The sequence below is a fragment of the Neovison vison genome, chromosome 8 (assembly GCF_020171115.1).
Source record: "Neovison vison isolate M4711 chromosome 8, ASM_NN_V1, whole genome shotgun sequence".
Taxonomy (NCBI): domain Eukaryota; kingdom Metazoa; phylum Chordata; class Mammalia; order Carnivora; family Mustelidae; genus Neogale; species Neogale vison.
In genome coordinates, this window is record NC_058098.1 from 114,373,273 (window position 1) to 114,392,212 (window position 18,940).

The following is an 18,940-nucleotide window of genomic DNA, read 5'->3' on the forward strand; positions in this document are numbered from 1 at the left end:
AATGCACCCAGTGAGATACTGAATGTGAGAAGTGCATTGTTCAGTGTAAATAAATGTTGGCTCATGTTGTATTTAGGGCAGATACTTCGGTTTCTAATTCTCATGGCAGCATTTCTATTTCCGTGGCACTTTTTCCCTGTAATATTCAGTTCAGCATGTGTCTCCCCTGGGACTCCAAAGCTTCTGTTACCTTCCTTCTGAGATGAAAGAGTGAAATGGGGCCCGGAAGCAAGAGGGGCCCGGAGTACTGTGTGTTCTGGACATGTGATCAAGCCATGGCTCAGGTCCTCTGCCTCTGCTGTCCCTGAAGACCCTGATCTCTGGCCTCCTGTTGCATCCTGGTCCCAGAAGAATCCTCTGCTCAGGGATTCTCATTGTCCTGGGACTGGGTATTACCCTACACTTCTGAGCTCCAGGCCCAGACCTCTTCCAGAGAAGAGGTCATTGTGTCCAAAGGTTAAGAGTAATGAACCTCAGGTTTCCCCCTTCGTGGGGCAAAGCAGAGACTGGGCAGTGTGCATGCATGCAAAGAGGGACCCCTGGAGCTTCCCTGGGGTGCCCAGAGGGCTGGGGGCCAACTGATCAGGAAAGGGTGCCGGGAGAGATACTCAGAGGGGGTGGTGCTCAGAGAGGTCAGGGTACCTGGATTAATCTCACTGTGGCTCAGATAAGGCCCTGCCAGGTAGAAGCAGAGTTAGCGTGACAGAGGGTTTGTTTGGCTGAAGACGCAGGCACGACAGGGTGTCCACAGCGTGCGACCATGCCGGGCACAAAACACTTTCAACATGTGATTGAGACCCCAGAGCCCGGCAAATGGGAGGTGAGCAACCCCCACCGCCCGCACCCTCCCTTCCTCCGCTTTCTCCATGTTGGTCTTCTGCACTGATTCCTAGAATCATTTCTCATCTGGACCTCCCTCCACCCTGGGTTTCTGTTTTCCATCTCCTCCTTCCCATCTTCCTTCCTGACCTTCCCTTATTAGGCCCAGAGTACCAAGTTCAGGCTAAATCCTTGGATGGTGTGTGTGTGTGTGTGTGTGTGTGTGTATGTCCCCAAACCTTGTGCCTGCTGCCGTTCCCACCTCCAGATCAAGAGGCACGAGTGAGGCCTGGGCTCCCTGTCTGCATCCTTGTGCCCCCTTCCCTCTAGTTGTCTGGGTATGAGGCAGCCCTGCCAATCACAGAGAAGTCAAACCCACTGACCCAGGACCTCGACAGAGCAGATGCCCAGCAAATTGTTCGATTGCTGGGACCATGTGATGCTGAGATCTTCCAGGAGGAGGGGCAAGTCATGCCCACAGACCAGGTAACCCAGACCCATTCCCTGGACACTGAAAATAAAGATGCCAACTCTATGCCAATGGTCCTTCGTGTTTGAGACCTGAGAGCCCCTCCACCACACCATTCATTCCTCCCCCTCCCCCAAATCCGCTGTCCTTTTCTTGGCTTCTGATTCCCACTTGTTCCCTACAGAGACTGTATAGTGAATCAGTTCTGACCACCATGGTCCAAGTGGCTGGCAAAGTGCAGGAAGTGCTGAAGGTACAGTCTCTGTCTTCTCCCCTCCTAACTTCTCTCCCTTCCCCGCTTTCTCTTTTCTTGGTTTCCACTTCTCATTTTACTCCATCTCCATTCTCCTTTCTCCCAGTCCTCCCTCTGGCCTCTTTATTGTCATCTTATTAATCAACAGTAATTATAATAACTATTATCTACATCACACTCTGTAATTGACATTGTGCTTTCACACTCATTACCTTTGCAAAAACCTGTGAAATTAGTGCGATTGTCTCCATTTTTTTTTTTTCAGCTAGGAAAACAAATCACAGTAGTTTGCCCAAATATATCCAGCTAATAATTGCTGGGTAGCGGTGCTTTTTATTGAGTGATTGGTGGATGACAAAGCTGCTCTCGGTCCTTTCTGGAATGAGTAAGGTTTGAGTAAGTAGCTCAGCCAGAGTTGGGAGTCAGACTGAAGTTTCGTTCTCAAATCCAGGCATCTTTCTGTTCCCTTTTGTGGTAAAAGGAGGGTAAAGGAGTCTCCCGGAGTTCTTCTGCTGCTGACAAAGAAGGAATGTGCTTCCCCCAACCTGAGCTAGGAGCTAGGCCCTGGCGACACCGGGAATTTTTCTTTCTCAGGAACCTGAGCGGGGGGTGGTGGTGCTGAGTGGAGGGGGCAACTGGCAGGATGGCGTTTCTCATGTCAGTGAGTACCCTGATCCCCGATTTTCCTTCCTCTGCCTTCTCGGGGTAACCCTCAGGACCATAAAGCTCATCATAGCTAAGCTCCTAGGTGGCCCTCTTGAGGCCTGGCTCCCTCTCTTCTCAAAGTTAGATCTCACCACAGAACCTCATATCTTTGGAACCCACCTGGGTCCCACTCCGTCTATGGCTCATGTCTCTACATCCCATGCACCCCAAGCCGTCATCTGCAAGTAGCTTTCGAAGTGCCAGATTCCAAGCAGGACTGGCTTAAGCGCTGGCCTGAGGGAATCCTCACACTAGTTGTCAAAATCCAAGGTTACCGCTCCCTTCACTTTCATCACTACCTCATGTCCTTCCCCGCTGACAGGTCTCCTTCAACCAGCTGATGAAAGGTCTAGGACAGAAACCTCTTTACACCCACCTCATTGCAGGCGGTGACAGGTAAGCCAAGTTGGCCCGTGAATATTTTCTTTGGCCTGGATAGTGTTTTCTAGAAATAGAATTTTAAGGCTTTCCGGTGGAGATTGTGCCCAGTTTTCTTTGGTCCCCATCATTTCTTATTGCCTTATCCTTAGCCCACTTCACATACTCATGTCACCTGACTGGCCCTTGTAGGAATTGGAGTTTTTTAGCCCTAGAAAGCGTCTATCATTGTGTTTAGCAAGTAGTAGGTATTCAGTGATGTCTTTCCCATCATTCCCTTCTCTTAAAGCATTCCCTTTTCTTCCCTAGTACACCATAATCTTCTGTTTTCAAACCAGTGCCACTGACTTTGAGTCTGTCCTCCTGGGTCTGCGGTGGCATCTTGGGAGGGGACAGAAGATAGTGCCCTGCAGGGGACTGAAGAACTGAAGAAGGTCTGTGTTTTCCCCCTGATAGTCAACCAGACATCTCCATCTGTTCATTCTCATGAGGACAAAAAAGTCCCCATCCAGCCAAACCCGTTCTCTTCCCCAGTCCTGACCCTGACATCTCCATGCAATAGGCTTGTGTCCTAGAATCCTCCTGGTGGCACTGTCTCACCCACCCTCCTCTTGTAGGTGGCTGCTGGGAAGAAGAGGGTGATTGTCATTGGCATTTCAGTGGGACTCTCTGTGCGTGTGAAGACAGCCTGGGGGATCCATTCTACAGGGAGGAAGGGGGTGGGGGCAGAACAGCATGGAAAATAGACTGACGAAGTGGGTACTAGGAAACAGAAAGGGTTTGCACAAGGAATTTTGATTTTACTCTCACTAATTGAAACCCAGCTGCATGAATGTGGAATGACAAGCAAAGGATCCTATTCCAGAATACCTGTGTTTCAGTCCATTCAACAACCAAGGTAGATGGACTAGTCCCAGGGTCAGCAACCACACTGGCCAATCATGCCACTGCCTGTTTATGTAAATAAAGTTTTATTGAGACACAGCCATTTGTGTTTACATAAGATCTATGGCCACGTCATGCTACAACAATAGGGTTGAGTATTGCATAGAGTTCACAGGGGCCCCAAAGCCTAAAATATTTACTCTCTTGCTCTTTACAGAAGAAGCTGACCCCTGGACCAGCCCTTTGCTACTTAAGCATGGTCCTTGCTTAGCAACATCATTATCTCCTAGGACTTGCTAGTAATGTAGAATCTCGCCCCCACCAAGACCTACTGAGTCTGAATCTGCATTTTAACAAGATTCCAAGCACTGGATTTGGTGACCCCAATTTTCTCTCACCACTGTAGTATACGATTTTAACAGTGAGTTAAAAGCCTCTGCCTTCGGCTCAGGTCATGATCCCAGGGTCCTGGGATCAAGCCCCGCATCAGGCTCTCTGCTCAGCAGAGATCTGGCTTCCCCACCTCTCTCTGCCTGCCTCTCTGCCTGCTTGTGATCTCTGTCTGTCAAATAAACAAGTAAAAATCTTTAAAACAAAACAAAACAAACAAACAAAAACAAAATCTACAGTACAGCCATAAAGAGGAGGGCGTGGTGGCTATGGTCTTATTCACCGCCTCTCAGAACATTAGAGTAAATACAGACTGTCCCTGAGCTTATGAGGTTTTTGTTTTTGGTGGGTTTTTGTTTTATTTTGTTTCTGTTTTTGTTTCGTTTTTTTTGGTCCACTGGTTGATGTAGTCTCTTGTTTCGGGAAGGATTGAAGGCAGCTTACAAAGGCCACATAAAATACCAGAAAGCAGACATTCAAAACAGGAAGTGAAGAGACAAGGAAAACAAGGGCCAGAAGATAGAATAGGGTCCGGACAATGCATACCCCAAAGAGAAGCGTCTTTTCAAAGAAGCTGTGGGTGCTGAGTGGCCTCTGATTCCCTTTGCCCAGCTCCCTTATTGTAGCAACCCTTCTCCTTTGTCATCCTAGGCTCCCTTTGGGTCCCCCTCTGGCTATTCAAACCCCCACCCTGCCCCCTTTCCTGAGAACTCTGTGCCACTCAGTCACCTCCGCCTTATTCTCTATGTAGATGGCCGCTTTGATCCCAGAGGTCAGCATGTGAAACCGATAGTGCTCAGGTGTGGTTCCCTGGATGTTCAGCCTCAGGAGTGTTAAAGCAAGAAAAACGTAGATTCGTAGGCCCTTGCGCGAGAGCTCGGATGTTGTCGCTTTGGGGTGAGGCCCTGAAATCCCTTATTTTTTGAGATCATCCATGGAGATGCTGGTGCCCAGCCAGGTGCGGGGAGCTCTGCTGACTTCACCATTGGAGTGGGCCTCTTGATGAAGCTGAAGGCTGCCTGTCGCTGGAATGTTCCAGGGAAGGCTTGTGGATTCCTCAAGAGCGGCTCTGCACATGCAGTGGTGATCCTGGGGGGAGGGGCGGCCGGGTGCTTTCTGAGGTCCTTTTCTCAACTCCCAGATTCCAGGCTTGTAGCGTAATTCATGTGAAGATTAAAGGAGTCAGAGATACTTTTAACCCTGCTCCTTTTAATGGAGGACTCTCCTTCACCAAAAATGTATCTGCTGCAGTGGATGCTAATTTCAGGCCCTGGGACTAAGTGAAATGACAGATTTCAAACCACGTGGGCATGGAGATCTTGCAGTTGTTCCTTAAATCAGCAGCTCCCAAACTTGGCTGATCTTCAGAGTCGTCTGGGAAGCATTTGAAAAATACAGATTTGGGGGCTCCACTCCAGAACTCCTGAAACTGACTCTCAGGGTGGGCGTGGTATCCAGAAATGGGTAGTTTAAAAAAACAACAAACAAACAGAAACAAACAATAGAAAAACACCAACCCAAACTCCCCAGGTGATGTTGATGACTAGCCAAGTTTGGGGGTCTCCGTGTTAAACCCCACAATGAACCCTGGCTCCGGGCTCTGCTTAGGTCTCTAGGGACTTTCCGAAGTAGTTGGAGGACAAATGACAGGAAACACTTTTACAAAATGGGCGTGCAATATGTGAAATTTGCTTGCCCTCGAGGAAATACAAATGAAAAAATACAAAAGTAGTTAAAGAAGGGGTAGATATTTTGCAGGGATGGGATGATGAGGGGAGGTTAGGGAGGCCTTATACAGAGGTAACTCTCTGAGCTCCTGCCGCAGTGGGTCATTGGCCGGGTATCCCCTAGCAGAGTTGACCCAGTAGAGGTCAACTACCCAAGATCTCCGTTCTTTGAGATTCCATGGTTGCACCTAAGAAGGTAACAAGCCTGATGTTCTCTTGTCCCCTTAGCACATTGTTTTGTTCGTGGTTAATTTATTCGAGAAATGTTTGCCAAATGCTGGATGCTACGCTTCATGCCTTGTAGCTGTGCTCCTTCGGCAGGAGCGGTTGTCCCTCCCTCAGGTAGTGAGGGGTTCACTCTTTGGGGAGATGGCCAGAATATATTTCCAGGAATGGGAAGGGCTTCTGATGGACCTTAAGACTGAAAATAAAGTGGCAGTTTTGACATTCTGATGATAGGCACTCCTTCAGGGGCCTACAGAGAGTTGTGGGTATTGTGGCCATGGCAGTGGGACACGGGCAAGGACAGGGAAACAAGAAAGTTCTGGTATCAGGCTGGAGCTTTAAACTTGAGTGTTGGCTTTGCTCTAGGATTAAATTGCTGAATATTTTACTAACCCTTTTCCTTGGGGTTCAGGGACACGGTGCCCCTATGAGCTCTAAAGCACATCTCTAGGAGAATGTTGACGTTAGACCCCCATCCCAATGTGGTCTTTGACCCCGACTCTCATCTGAGGTCCTTCCTTTAGATTCTCACCATCTCCCCACATCTCTCTCTCTGTGGGCCCAGGAAATGACCCCATAGAAGACTGGAGTTCCACATTCCGACAAATAGCAGAGCGCATGCAGAAGCTGCAGGGAAACAGGAAGCTTTCGGGCTCAGTCTTCCTGTTGGGGTAGGATCCTCCTCACCCTCACCTAGGGAATGCTTGCCGCCTCCCAGATGCCTCCGATCTTGTTACGTCTTGTCTGAATTCCTGGCGTACTGTGTCAACTAAAATGTCGTAAAGCAAATCCTATTTTCCCATTTCCTCCTTCACCTTAAGATGTTGTATTTCTGTCCTGACCCTGTCTGCTAAATCCCTGATCATTAAACAGCTAAGCCATCTAGGGCAGGTTTCCAGTTTGAAACCTCTTTTTCATCTGTGAGTAGAGAGGATTGAATGGAAGGGTGAATTGCTTTCTGTTTCTCTTACATTTTCGTTTTAAAGGCGGGCTTTAAAACAATGGGATGCAGTTTCATTCTTCTGCCTTTCTTTTTTTTTTTTCCAATTTATTTATTTTCAGAAAAACAGTATTCATTATTTTTTCACCACACCCAGTGCTCCATGCAAGCTGTGCCCTCTATAATACCCACCATCTGGTACCCCAACCTCCCACCCCCCCGCCACTTCAAACCCCTCAGATTGTTTTTCAGAGTCCATAGTCTCTCATGGTTCATTTCCCCTTCCAATTTACCCAAAAGCACATACCCTCCCCAATGTCCATAACCCTACCCTCCTTCTTCCAACCTCCCTCCCCCCAGCAACCCACAGTTTGTTTCGTGAGATTAAGAGTCACTTATGTTTTGTCTCCCTCCCTATCCCATCTTGTTTCATGGATTCTTCTCCTACCCACTTAAGCCCCCAAGTTGCATCACCACTTCCTCATATCAGGGAGATCATATGATAGTTGTCTTTCTCCGCTTGACTTATTTCGCTAAGCATGATACGCTCTAGTTCCATCCATGTTGTCGCAAATGGCAAGGTTTCGTTTCTTTTGATGGCTGCATAGTATTCCATTGTGTATATATACCACATCTTCTTGATCCATTCATCTGTTGATGGACATCTAGGTTCTTTCCATAGTTTGGCTATTGTGGACATTGCTGCTATAAACATTCGGGTGCACGTGCCCCTTTGGATCACTACGTTTGTATCTTTAGGGTAAATTCCCAGTAGTGCAATTGCTGGGTCATAGGGCAGTTCTATTTTCAACATTTTGAGGAACCTCCATGCTGTTTTCCAGATTGGTTGCACCAACTTGCATTCCCACCAAGAATGTAGGAGGGTTCCCCTTTCTCCGCATCCTCGCCAGCATCTGTCACTTCCTGACTTGTTAATTTTAGCCATTCTGACTGGTGTGAGGTGATATCTCATTGTGGTTTTGATTTGTATTTCCCTGATGCCGAGTGATATGGAGCACTTTTTAATGTGTCTGTTGGCCATCTGGATGTCTTCTTTGCAGAAACGTCTGTTCATGTCCTCTGCCCATTTCTTGATTGGATTATTTGTTCTTTGGGTGTTGAGTTTGCTAAGATCTTTATAGATTTTGGACACTAGTCCTTTATCTGATATGTCATTTGCAAATATCTTCTCCCATTCTGTCAGTTGTCTTTTGATTTTGTTAACTGTTTCCTTTGCTGTGCAAAAGCTTTTGATCTTGATGAAATCCCAAAAGTTCATTATTGCCTTTGCTTCCCTTGCCTTTGGCGATGTTCCTAGAAAGATGTTGCTGCGGCTGAGGTCGAAGAGGTTGCTGCCTGTGTTCTCAAGGATTTTGATGGATTCCTTTCTCACATTGAGGTCCTTCATCCATTTTGAGGCTATTTTTGTGTGTGGTGTAAGGAAATGGTCCAATTTCATTTTTCTGCACATGGATGTCCAATTTTCCCAACACCATTTATTGAAGAGGCTGTCTTTTTTCCATTGGACATTCTTTCCTGCTTTGTCAAAGATTAGCTGACCATAGAGTTGAGGGTCTATTTCTGGGCTCTCTATTCTGTTCCATTGATCTATGTGTCTGTTTTTGTGCCAGTACCATGCTGTCTTGACGATGACAGCTTTGTAATAAAGCTTGAAGTCCGGAATTGTGATGCCACCAACTTTGGCTTTCTTTTTCAATATTCCTTTGGCTATTCGAGGTCTTTTCTGGTTCCATATAAATTTTAAAATTATTTGTTCCATTTCTTTGAAAAAGGTGGATGGTACTTTGATAGGAATTGCATTAAATGTGTAGATTGCTTTAGGTAGCATAGACATTTTCACAATATTTATTCTTCCAATCCAGGAGCATGGAACATTTTTCCATTTCTTTGTGTCTTTCTCAATTTCTTTCATGAGTACTTTATAGTTTTCTGAGTATAGATTCTTAGCCTCTTTGGTTAGGTTTATTCCTAGGTATCTTATGGTTTGGGGTGCAATTGTAAATGGGATTGACTCCTTAATTTCTCTTTCTTCTGTCTTGTTGTTGGTGTAGAGAAATGCAACTGATTTCTGTGCATTGATCTTATATCCTGACACTTTACTGAATTCCTGTACAAGTTCTAGCAGTTTTGGAGTGGAGTCTTTTGGGTTTTCCACATATAGTATCATATCATCTGCGAAGAGTGATAGTTTGACTTCTTCTTTGCCGATTTGGATGCCTTTAATTTCCTTTTGTTGTCTGATTGCTGAGGCTAGGACTTCTAGTACTATGTTGAATAGCAGTGGTAATAATGGACATCCCTGCCGTGTTCCTGACCTTAGTGGAAAAGCTTTCAGTTTTTCTCTATTGAGAATGATATTTGTGGTGGGTTTTTCATAGATGGCTTTGATGATATTGAGGTATGTGCCCTCTATCCCTACACTTTGAAGAGTTTTGATCGGGAAGGGATGCTGTACTTTGTCAAATGCTTTTTCAGCATCTATTGAGAGTATCATCTGGTTCTTGTTCTTTCTTTTATTGATGTATTGTATCACATTGACTGATTTGCGGATGTTGAACCAACCTTGCAGCCCTGGGATAAATCCCACTTGGTCGTGGCGAATAATCCTTTTAATGTACTGTTGAATCCTATTGGCTAGTATTTTGGTGAGAATTTTTGCGTCTGTGTTCATCAAGGATTATGGTCTATAGCTCTCTTTCTTGATGGGATCCTTGTCTGGTTTTGGGATCAAGGTGATGCTGGCCTCATAAAATGAGATTGGGAGTTTTCCTTCCATTTCTATTTTTTGGAACAGTTTCAGGAGAATAGGAATTAGTTCTTCTTTAAATGTTTGGTAGAATTCCCCCGGGAAGCCGTCTGGCCCTGGCCTTTTGTTTGGAGATTTTTAATGACTGTTTCAATCTCCTTACTGGTTATGGGTCTGTTCAGGCTTTCTATTTCTTCCTGGTTCAATTTTGGTAGTTTATATGTTTCTAGGAATGCATCCATTTCTTCCAGATTGTCAAATTTGTTGGCGTAGAGTTGCTCATAGTATGTTCTTATAATAGTTTGTATTTCTTTGGTGTTAGTTGTGATCTCTCCTCTTTCGTTCATGATTTTATTTATTTGGGTCCTTTCTCTTTTCTTTTTGATAAGTCTGGCCAGGGGTTTATCAATTTTATTAATTCTTTCAAAGAACCAGCTCCTAGTTTCGTTGATTTGTTCTATTGGTTTTTGGTTTCTATTGCATTGATTTCTGCTCTGATCTTTATGATTTCTCTTCTCCTGCTGGGCTTAGGGTTTCTTTCTTGTTCTTTCTCCAGCTCCTTTAGGTGTAGGGTTAGGTTGTGTACCTGAGACCTTTCTTGTTTCTTGAGAAAGGCTTATACCACTATATATTTTCCTCTCAGGACTGCCTTTGTTGTGTCCCACAGATTTTGAACCATTGTGTTTTCATTATCATTTTTTTCCATGATTTTTTTCAATTCTTCTTTAATTTCCCAGTTGACCCATTCATTCTTTAGAAGGATGCTGTTTAGTCTCCATGTATTTGGGTTCTTTCCAAACTTCCTCTTGTGGTTGAGTTCTAGCTTCAGAGCATTGTGGTCTAAAAATATGCAGGGAATGATCCCAATCTTTTGATACCGGTTGAGTCCTGATTTAGGACCGAGGATGTGATCTATTCTGGAGAATGTTCCATGTGCACTAGAGAAGAATGTATATTCTGTTGCTTTGGGATGAAATGTTCTGAATATATCTGTGATGTCCATCTGGTCCAGTGTGTCGTTTAAGGCCTTTATTTCCTTGTTGATCTTTTGCTTGGATGATCTGTCCATTTCAGTGAGGGGAGTGTTAAAGTCCCCTACTATTATTGTATTATTGTTGATGTGTTTCTTTGATTTTGTTATTAATTGGTTTATATAGTTTGCTGCGCCCACGTTGGGGGCATAGATATTTAAAATTGTTAGATCTTCTTGTTGGACAGACCCTTTGAGTATGATGTAGTGTCCTTCCTCATCTCTTATTATAGTCTTTGGCTTAAAATCTAATTGATCTGATATAAGGATTGCCACTCCTGCTTTTTTCTGATGTCCATTAGCATGGTAAATTCTTTTCCACCCCCTCACTTTAAGTCTGGAGGTGTCTTCGGGTTTAAAATGAGTTTCTTGGAGGCAACATATAGATGGGTTTTGTTTTTTTATCCATTCTGATACCCTGTGTCTTTTGATTGGGGCATTTAGCCCATTAACATTCAGGGTAACTATTGAGAGATATGATTTTAGTCCCATTGTATTGCCTGTAAGGTGACTGTTACTGTATATTGTCTCTGTTCCTTTCTGATCTACCACTTGTAGGCTCTCTCTTTGCTTAGAGGACCCCTTTCAATATTTCCTGTAGAGCTGGTTTGGTGTTTGCAAATTCTTTCAGTTTTTGTTTGTCCTGGAAGCTTTTAATCTCTCCTTCTATTTTCAATGGTAGCCTAGCTGGATATAGTATTCTTGGCTGCATGTTTTTCTCGTTTAGTGCTCTGAAAATATCATGCCAGCTCTTTCTGTCCTGCCAGGTCTCTGTGGATAAGTCAGCTGCCAATCTAATACTTTTACCATTGTATGTTACAGACTTCTTTTCCCGGGCTGCTTTCAGGATTTTCTCTTTGTCACTAAGGCTTGTAAATTTTACTATTAGGTGACGGGGTGTGGGCCTATTCTTATTGATTTTGAGGGGCGTTCTCTGAACCTCCTGAATTTTGATGCTCGTTCCCTTTGCCATATTGGGGAAATTCTCCCCAATAATTCTCTCCAGTATACCTTCTTCTCCCCTCTCTCTTTCTTCTTCTTCTGGAATCCCAATTATTCTAATGTTGTTTCGTCTTATGGTGTCACTTATCTCTCGAATTCTCCCCTCATGGTCCAGTAGCTGTTTGTCCCTCTTTTGCTCAGCTTCTTTATTCTCTGTCATTTGGTCTTCTATATCACTAATTCTTTCTTCTGCCTCATTTAATCCTAGCAGTGAGAGCCTCCATTTTTGATTGAACCTCATTAATAGCTTTTTTTATTTCAACTTGGTTAGATTTTAGTTCTTTTATTTCTCCAGAAAGGGCTTTTATATCTCTGGAGAGGGTTTCTCTAATATCTTCCATGCCTTTTTCGAGCCCGGCTAGAACCTTGAGAATTGTCATTTTGAACTCTAGATCTGACATATTACCAATGTCTGTATTGATTAGGTCCCTAGCCTTCGGTACTGCCTCTTGTTCTTTTTTTTGTGGTGAATTTTTCCGCCTTGTCATTTTGTCCAGCTAAGAGTATATGAAGGAGCAAGTAAAATACTAAAAGGGTGGCAACAATCCCAGGAAAATATGCTTTAACCAAATCAGAAGAGATCCCAAATCGTGAGGGGGGATCCTCCCCCCTCACGATTGGGTGAGGGATCTCCTCTGACTGGGATCTCCTCTGAATCTCCTCTGATTGGGATCTCTTCTGATTTGGGGATAAAAAGAGGTTCAAAAAGAAAGAAAGAAAAAAAAAGAATTAAAAAAAAGAGATTGAATTAAAAATTCAATCAAGAATTTAAAAAAGAATTTAAAAAAAAAGATTGAAGAGATTGGGATCTCTTCTGATTTGGGGATAAAAAGAGGTTCAAAAATAAAGAAAAAAAAGAAAAAAAGAATTAAAAAAAAGAAAACGAATAAAGAAAAGTATAAAAAAGAAAATATATATATATATATTAGATAAACTAGTTAAAAAACGTTAAAAAAGAAAAGGGTAAAAGTTAAAAAAAAATTTAGCCAAAGAAGAGGAAAAAAATTGAAAAAGAAAAAAATTAAATTAACTGCAAGACTAAAAAATCACAGGGAGAAAGTCATGAGTTCTGTGGTTTGTTTTCTCCTCCTCTGGATTTCTGCTGTTCTCTCCTTGGTATTGAAACTGCACTCCTTGGTAGGTGAACTTGGTCTTGCCTGGATTTCTTGTTGATCTTCTGGGGGAGGGGCCTGGTGTAGTGATTCTCAAGTGTCTTTGCCCCAGGCGGAATTGCACCGCCCTTACCAGGGGCCGGGCTGAGTGATCTGCTCGGCTTTGCTTTCAGGAGCTTTTGTTCCCTGAGCGCTTTCCGTAGAGTTCCGGAGGACGGGAATACAAATGGCGGCCTCCTGGTCTCTGGCCCGGAGGAGCCGAGAGCCCGGGGCCCCGCTCCCCAGTGCGCCCTCAGCGAACAGCTCCTAGTAACTCGCGTCTGCCTGACCTCCAGCCGCGCTCCGAGCTCACCGAGCCTGCGACCGGTTCAAGGCAACACCGAGCTGCGAGCTTACTGTCGGCTCTGTCTCTGCAGCCGGCTTTCCCGTTCCAATATCCACAAGCTCTGCGACACTCAGACACCCCCGATCCTTCTGTGACCCTGCAGGACCTGAGGTCACGCCGACCCTGCGTGGGCTTCGCCCCGGTTTAGCCTCCGGAGAGATGTCCCTCAGCGGAACAGACTTTTATAAAAGTCCTGATTTTGTGCTCCGTTGCTCCGCCGTTTGCCTGGAACCGGCCCCTCCCCTGGGGTCTATCTTCCCGTCGCTTTGGATTCACTTCTCCGCCAGTCTTACCTTTCAGAAAGTGGTTGTTTTTCTGTTTCTAGAATTGCTGTTATTCTTCTCTTTGATCTGCCGATGGATTTGCAGGTGTTTGCAATCTTTAGATAAGCTCTCTAGCTGATCTCCTGCTAGCTGAGGTAGTCTCAGCCTGCTACTTCTCCACCATCTTGACGACTCCCCCATTCTTCTGCCTTTCTAATCCTCTCCAAAAACTGGGTGGTCCTTCCAAGCCTCTGTGCTCCTCTTTCTCTTGAGTGTGGTCTACCCTCACTTTGACTGGACAAGGCCCTGAGCCGAGTGCCTGCCCCTGGGCCTCTCTGCCAGAGATGGACCCATGTGTGACATTTTCTTGCTCTTCCTTCTGTGAGATGGGAAGGCAGCCGCCCCGTGTGAGGTCCGTATCTTTCAGCTCTCAGGTGCTCATTTCTCCTCCCATCTGCAGTTGTTTACTGTTAATCTCCTTTCTCAGTCACCAGTTTGATCATTCTCTTTGCAATAATCTCTTTATGCTTGGTGTGTCATGTTACATCCCTGTCCATTACAATGGCTGCTTCACTGGTCGGTCCAAAGGACCTGAAAGTGATGTTTGCATTGACAAACTGTTATTAAAAAATTGGAGGGTTGGGTTGGAAGAAACTTCTTGAAAAAACAAAACTAAACAAAACCCTCTCCAAAAAACACTTATTTCCTGCTAACGGGACACTCAGTCACTGTGGCCTTCTCCTTAGAGTCCTGAATGTGCCATGGCAATGAGCAGAGGCGGCCCTTACCCTCTTTCTGCTTGTCTCAGTGAAGCCCACAACCCAGCCCTCCTCATAGTGCACTGGACACCCCCAGTCCTGCTGAATGCAGGCCCAGTGGCCTCTAACCAGAGTGCATGCCCAGGAATCACTAAGCAGACTCTGTGCCAGGGGCCTCTAGCCAGAGCACTTGCCCAGCAGCCACTAATTCGTGAACAACACGATCCTCCTTCCTCTCCCAACCTCTCCCGGGGGTCATCACCTCCTTAGCCTGAGGGCCTCAGTGGCCCTTCCTGGATGAAAGGTAGAAGCGCAACCAAGATCCTGCTGGAAACCTTGCTACTGGCCGCCCATAAGACTGTGGACCGAGGCATCGCAGCCTCTCAGAGGTAGGAGAGCAATCAGAGTCAGGCAGAGAAGGGGTCGGTATGGGCTGGGGGATGGCAAGTGCAGACGCAGAGACAGACGGGTTAATGGCAGCAAAACGGAGGCCCAGTACCACCGCCCCACCACACCCTGGGCCGTGGGAAAAGGCTGGGTTTCTTAGCACACAAAGTCTCACTTGTTTCCAGTGGACCCTGGGCTCCTCAGGTCCCACTGATCTCTGTGCCCACCTGGGACACCTAATCCCTGAGCCCACCTGGGACATGAAAGCTCACCTCGTTTCAGAAAGTCTTTGGCTTGGGGAGGGTCCAGGTCATGCAGGAAGAACTCCTTCTGCGGGAGCCTGTGTCTCTGGCCTGGCTCCCAGAATCCCCACTGACCTCCTCGTCCGCTCCGATCCCATCCTCCTTGCCCCGCTCTCTTCATGTCCTTTGGCCTCTGTTGGATCTTTGTGTTCTGCTCATGGAAGTCCTTTCTGCCCTCTGTCCTGCGTTCGGACAGGACTCCCCGCACCCCTGCTAGGGACCAGCAGAACTTAGTTTTCAGGGAATTGTGCCTTCCCCTGGGCAGGGCTGGGTACCCATGCTGTCTAGAGGGGGCCCTGGGCCCACCCCGGGAGCTGGTGGCCTTTCTCCCAGGTGCCTTCTGGAAATCCTACGGACATTTGAGTGGGCTCATCAGGTGACCTGGAGTCAAAGCCAGAAGATCACTGCCCTGATGAAGCAAGCCAGCACCAGGTGTGTGGAAACGTGTTTGGAGTGGGGAGGTGGCGTGGGGGGGGGATTGTCCTGAGAACAGCGGAGACTCTACAGGACTCCTTAACATGGTGAGGGGAGCAGGTCCGCGTGGTTGGAGGGCGCAGTAACCTTTCTGTTGGTTTGCACCTGTGCTTCGCCGTATGCATCTTCTCTGATCCCTGATCTTTTCTCACTGCCGTATCTCCTCTCGTGTCCTGACCTCTGGCCCGTGCTCAGCCTGGAGAAAAAAGGCCGCGTGTACCTGGTTGGCTGGCAGACCCCGGGCATCATGGCCATCATGGATGGAGTGGAGTGTATCCACACCTTTGGTGCCGGTGGTCCAGACTTGCTTCCTGGCTCCACCTGAATGCAAACCGATTTCCTACCCCCATCCCCAGCCCATGGGGGTTCCTCATTCGATGTCCAGACTGTCCTGTTTGAATAGGCATTTCAGTCAAATGCTCCTTGCTGTGAACCCCTACTCAGGCCTTGGTCCCTCAACTCCCAGCCCCGCTTAGCTGTGGCTTCCCATGTGTGTGACACCTCACCCTACACCCCTCTTGGCACTTTCCTCCAAGACCCATGAATGTTCCCCCAAGCCTAGAATCAATCTTTCCTATAAAGCCCATCACTCCTTTCTCCCTGTCCTTAAACCTTCCAGACTACTGAGATGTCCGCGGCTTTCTCACTGGTGATCACAGTGATATGTTTAACCAGAGGACTGAGCTCCTCCACCAGGGGGCGGATGACGGGACATGGGGGAGGTTGTGAAGGTGACAGGTGTGCAGGGAGTGGGAGGTGAGGGGAGGTGGGGACAGGTGGGGGAGGAGAGCAGGCAGACAGTCCAGGGAAGGGAATATGGGTTAGAGGTCAGGAGGCTTTGGGGTAGCACAGGGAGGGCAGAAGGCTCTGGATTCTCCCTCTAAAGCTGGCTCTAGTCCAAGGCTCTTCCCTCAACTTGCTGCATCATCTTGGGCAAAACACTTGACCTCGTTGAACCTCGGTTCTTCCATCTGTGTATAAACACGCTGTGTGAGGGGTCCTGTGAGATCCCCTGTGGTCTCCAGGTCTGTGTGCGGGAGTTTTTCATGGGAGGGGGCCCCCATCTTCTCGTGCCCAGGGTCCCCAGTTCTCCTTCTCCCAAGAGGACCTCCTGACTTCCATCTTGCCATCCCTCACAGAAATCGACACCGTGGTCTTCATTTTCACCCTGGATGGTGAGAGGGAAGGCAGGAGTGGTGGGGTGAGCGGAGGGAGGCAGGGGAGTGACTCGGGGAGCTGTCATTTTTCTGGGCTTAAAGCACCTGCTCCGAGGGAGGGAGAGGGGTGCGTGTCCTGACGGGACCGCAGGGAACAGGAAGAACAGCTTTCTTCTCTGGCGCCCTTCCCCTCTCCTAGACAACCTCATGGAGTTGCAGGCGCTGGTGGAGCAGGTGAAGGAGAAGACGGCCCACATCCAGGCCCTGGCGCATAGCACCATGGGGCAGACCCTGCCAGTGAGGGTCCAGCCTTGGGGACGGAACCTGGGGTGGCAGTTACAGCAACGGCCTTCCTGGGGATGCTGCTCTGGCTCATTCTCTCTCTCTGTTTCTCCAGACCCCTCTGAAGAAGCTCTTCCCTCCATCATCAGCATCACGTGGCCACTGCTTTTCTTCGAATATGAAGGGAACTTCATCCAGGTATGGGGAATGAGAGGGTATCTCTGTGCTGAAGGACTCAGAGGGGGAAGGGTTCCAGAAATTAGAAAAATCAAGTCTGGGGCGCCTGGGTGGCTCCATGGGTTAAGCCTCTGCCTTCGGCTCAGGTTATGATCTCAGGGTCTTGGGATTGAGTCTCTCATTGGGCTCTCTGCTCAGCAGGGAGCCTGCTTCCCCCTCTTTCTCTCTACCTACTTGTGATCTTAGTCAAATAAATAAATAAACTCTTAAAAAAAAAAAAAAAAGGCAACTCAAGGCTGGAGGGTGGAAAGCTTTGCTGGACTCCCAGAAAGCCAGCTGGGCAAGTTCTTGTGTTACCGGGTCACTGGTCAGTGTTTCCAAGGTAATGGCTCAGTTCTCTCCAGGAATATGTGAAAAAGATAGGCCAGGCCGCCAGTCACCTGACAGATACTCATTTGTCCCTTGTTTCAGGTTCATTGTTGATGTTATAGTCATCCTCACTATACAAAAGTCTTTAAGGTATATCCTTTGCAAGTTCACTATGCTGAATTCACTGCAGACAAAATTACTGATATTGTCTGTAATATAATGAAATTATAATTTCATTACTTTTCACTAATTATAATTTATTATAACATTTGTAATTATAATTTCATTACTGAAGCACTGATAATGCTTTAGCAAGACATTATCAGTATGAGCACTGACAATAATCATAGAAATAATTACCAATTTGGGTACACTTTGCAGTTTGATCTGGAGAGGGCATTGGGACATCTGAGTGTTAGTTCACCTGTGCTTTGTGGCCCAAGAAAGAAGGCAGTTTTGCATCTGTGGTTCCTCCGTTTTCTCACCTGACTCTGTCCACCGTCCACAGGGCACAGCCAGGGCCCTGAAGGGTTGTGCTGGAGAGATGGGTCTCATCCATTATTCAGATCACCTCTTCCAGGAAGCTTCCTGACTTGACCAAATAGCTGCCATGCTTTCTTACCTGCACTCAGAACTCAAAGGAAGCCCTTCCCCCTGAGCCAGGGGGTCCATGCTCCTTCCATTGCGTACCTTGGTCTTCCCTTCCAAATGGTGTTCATTGGTCACAGCTCTACTTTTGTGGCATACTTTCCACATTCGTTGTCTCCTTTGACATCTCACATCTCCTAAGAAGTCTTCTCCGATGAAACCCACATTGTCTAGAACCCTCCTTGATGTGAGATACCTCTTCCAGGTTCCACTGTGCTGTCATTATACCTAATACACATGTAGGACTCTGTACTTGACAAACTATTTCATTTATAATATCATTTCTCATAACGGATTCCTAAGGGATGTAGGTTTTTTCCCCCATCTCAGATAAGGAAGCTGAAACTAAGAGATTAAGGTATTGTAATCACAGCCACATGGCTAAAGCAGGAGCCAGGACTCGAACCCTGGCCTTGTGACTCTAAGTCTGTGGTTTATTTCACTTTACAGTACAAATTTCCACCATATCCATGAATTGAGCCAGATTCTTTTATTTTTTTTTTAAGAATTTTATTTGTTTATTTGACAGAGATCACAAGCAGGCAGAGAGACAGGCAGAGAGAGGAAGAGGGGAAGCAGGCTCCCCGCTGAGCAGAGAGCCCGATGTGGGGCTTGATCCCAGGACCCTGGGATCATGACCTGAGCTGAAGGCAGTGGCTTTAACCCACTGAGCCACCCAGGCTCCCTGAGCCAGATTCTTTTACTCATTCATTCATTATGTACCTATCACGTGCCAGGTCCTATTCCAGGGATAGGGGATATAGTAGGGAATGTTAACCTGTGATCTTTGGAAAAAGATCTGTGTTTTTAAAGAAAATTATAATTACTGTAGCAATATTTTTATTGTAAACACTTTGGAGAATACAGAAATCAAAAGGAGAAAAGCATCCATAATAACCTTCTTCCAGGGGCGTCTGGTGGCTCAGTGGGCTCACTGAGCCCCAGTGTTCTCAGGAGACTAGAGGATCTAAGGGATCCCTTATATTCCTTAAATTTGACCTTGACTGTGCCAAGGAAAAGAATAAATCTCAGATAC

General features: G+C 46.5%; 1 protein-coding gene across 1 annotated transcript in view; it reads left to right on the forward strand.

Moving 5' to 3' along the window:
* The first annotated feature begins 760 nt into the window (after positions 1 to 760).
* LOC122915474 (glucokinase regulatory protein-like) overlaps positions 761 to 18,940 on the forward strand; it is a 30,183-nt gene continuing 12,003 nt past the window's right edge. Inside the window, 19 exon segments of the mRNA XM_044262241.1 lie at positions 761 to 820; positions 1,150 to 1,305; positions 1,473 to 1,541; positions 2,136 to 2,173; positions 2,175 to 2,202; positions 2,569 to 2,641; positions 2,991 to 3,058; positions 3,242 to 3,295; positions 4,827 to 5,056; positions 6,376 to 6,482; positions 6,485 to 6,522; positions 14,379 to 14,497; positions 15,131 to 15,229; positions 15,467 to 15,558; positions 15,891 to 15,970; positions 16,350 to 16,446; positions 16,628 to 16,725; positions 16,826 to 16,847; positions 16,850 to 16,908. Of these exon segments, the coding sequence (XP_044118176.1) occupies positions 761 to 820; positions 1,150 to 1,305; positions 1,473 to 1,541; positions 2,136 to 2,173; positions 2,175 to 2,202; positions 2,569 to 2,641; positions 2,991 to 3,058; positions 3,242 to 3,295; positions 4,827 to 5,056; positions 6,376 to 6,482; positions 6,485 to 6,522; positions 14,379 to 14,497; positions 15,131 to 15,229; positions 15,467 to 15,558; positions 15,891 to 15,970; positions 16,350 to 16,446; positions 16,628 to 16,725; positions 16,826 to 16,847; positions 16,850 to 16,908 (1,587 nt within the window).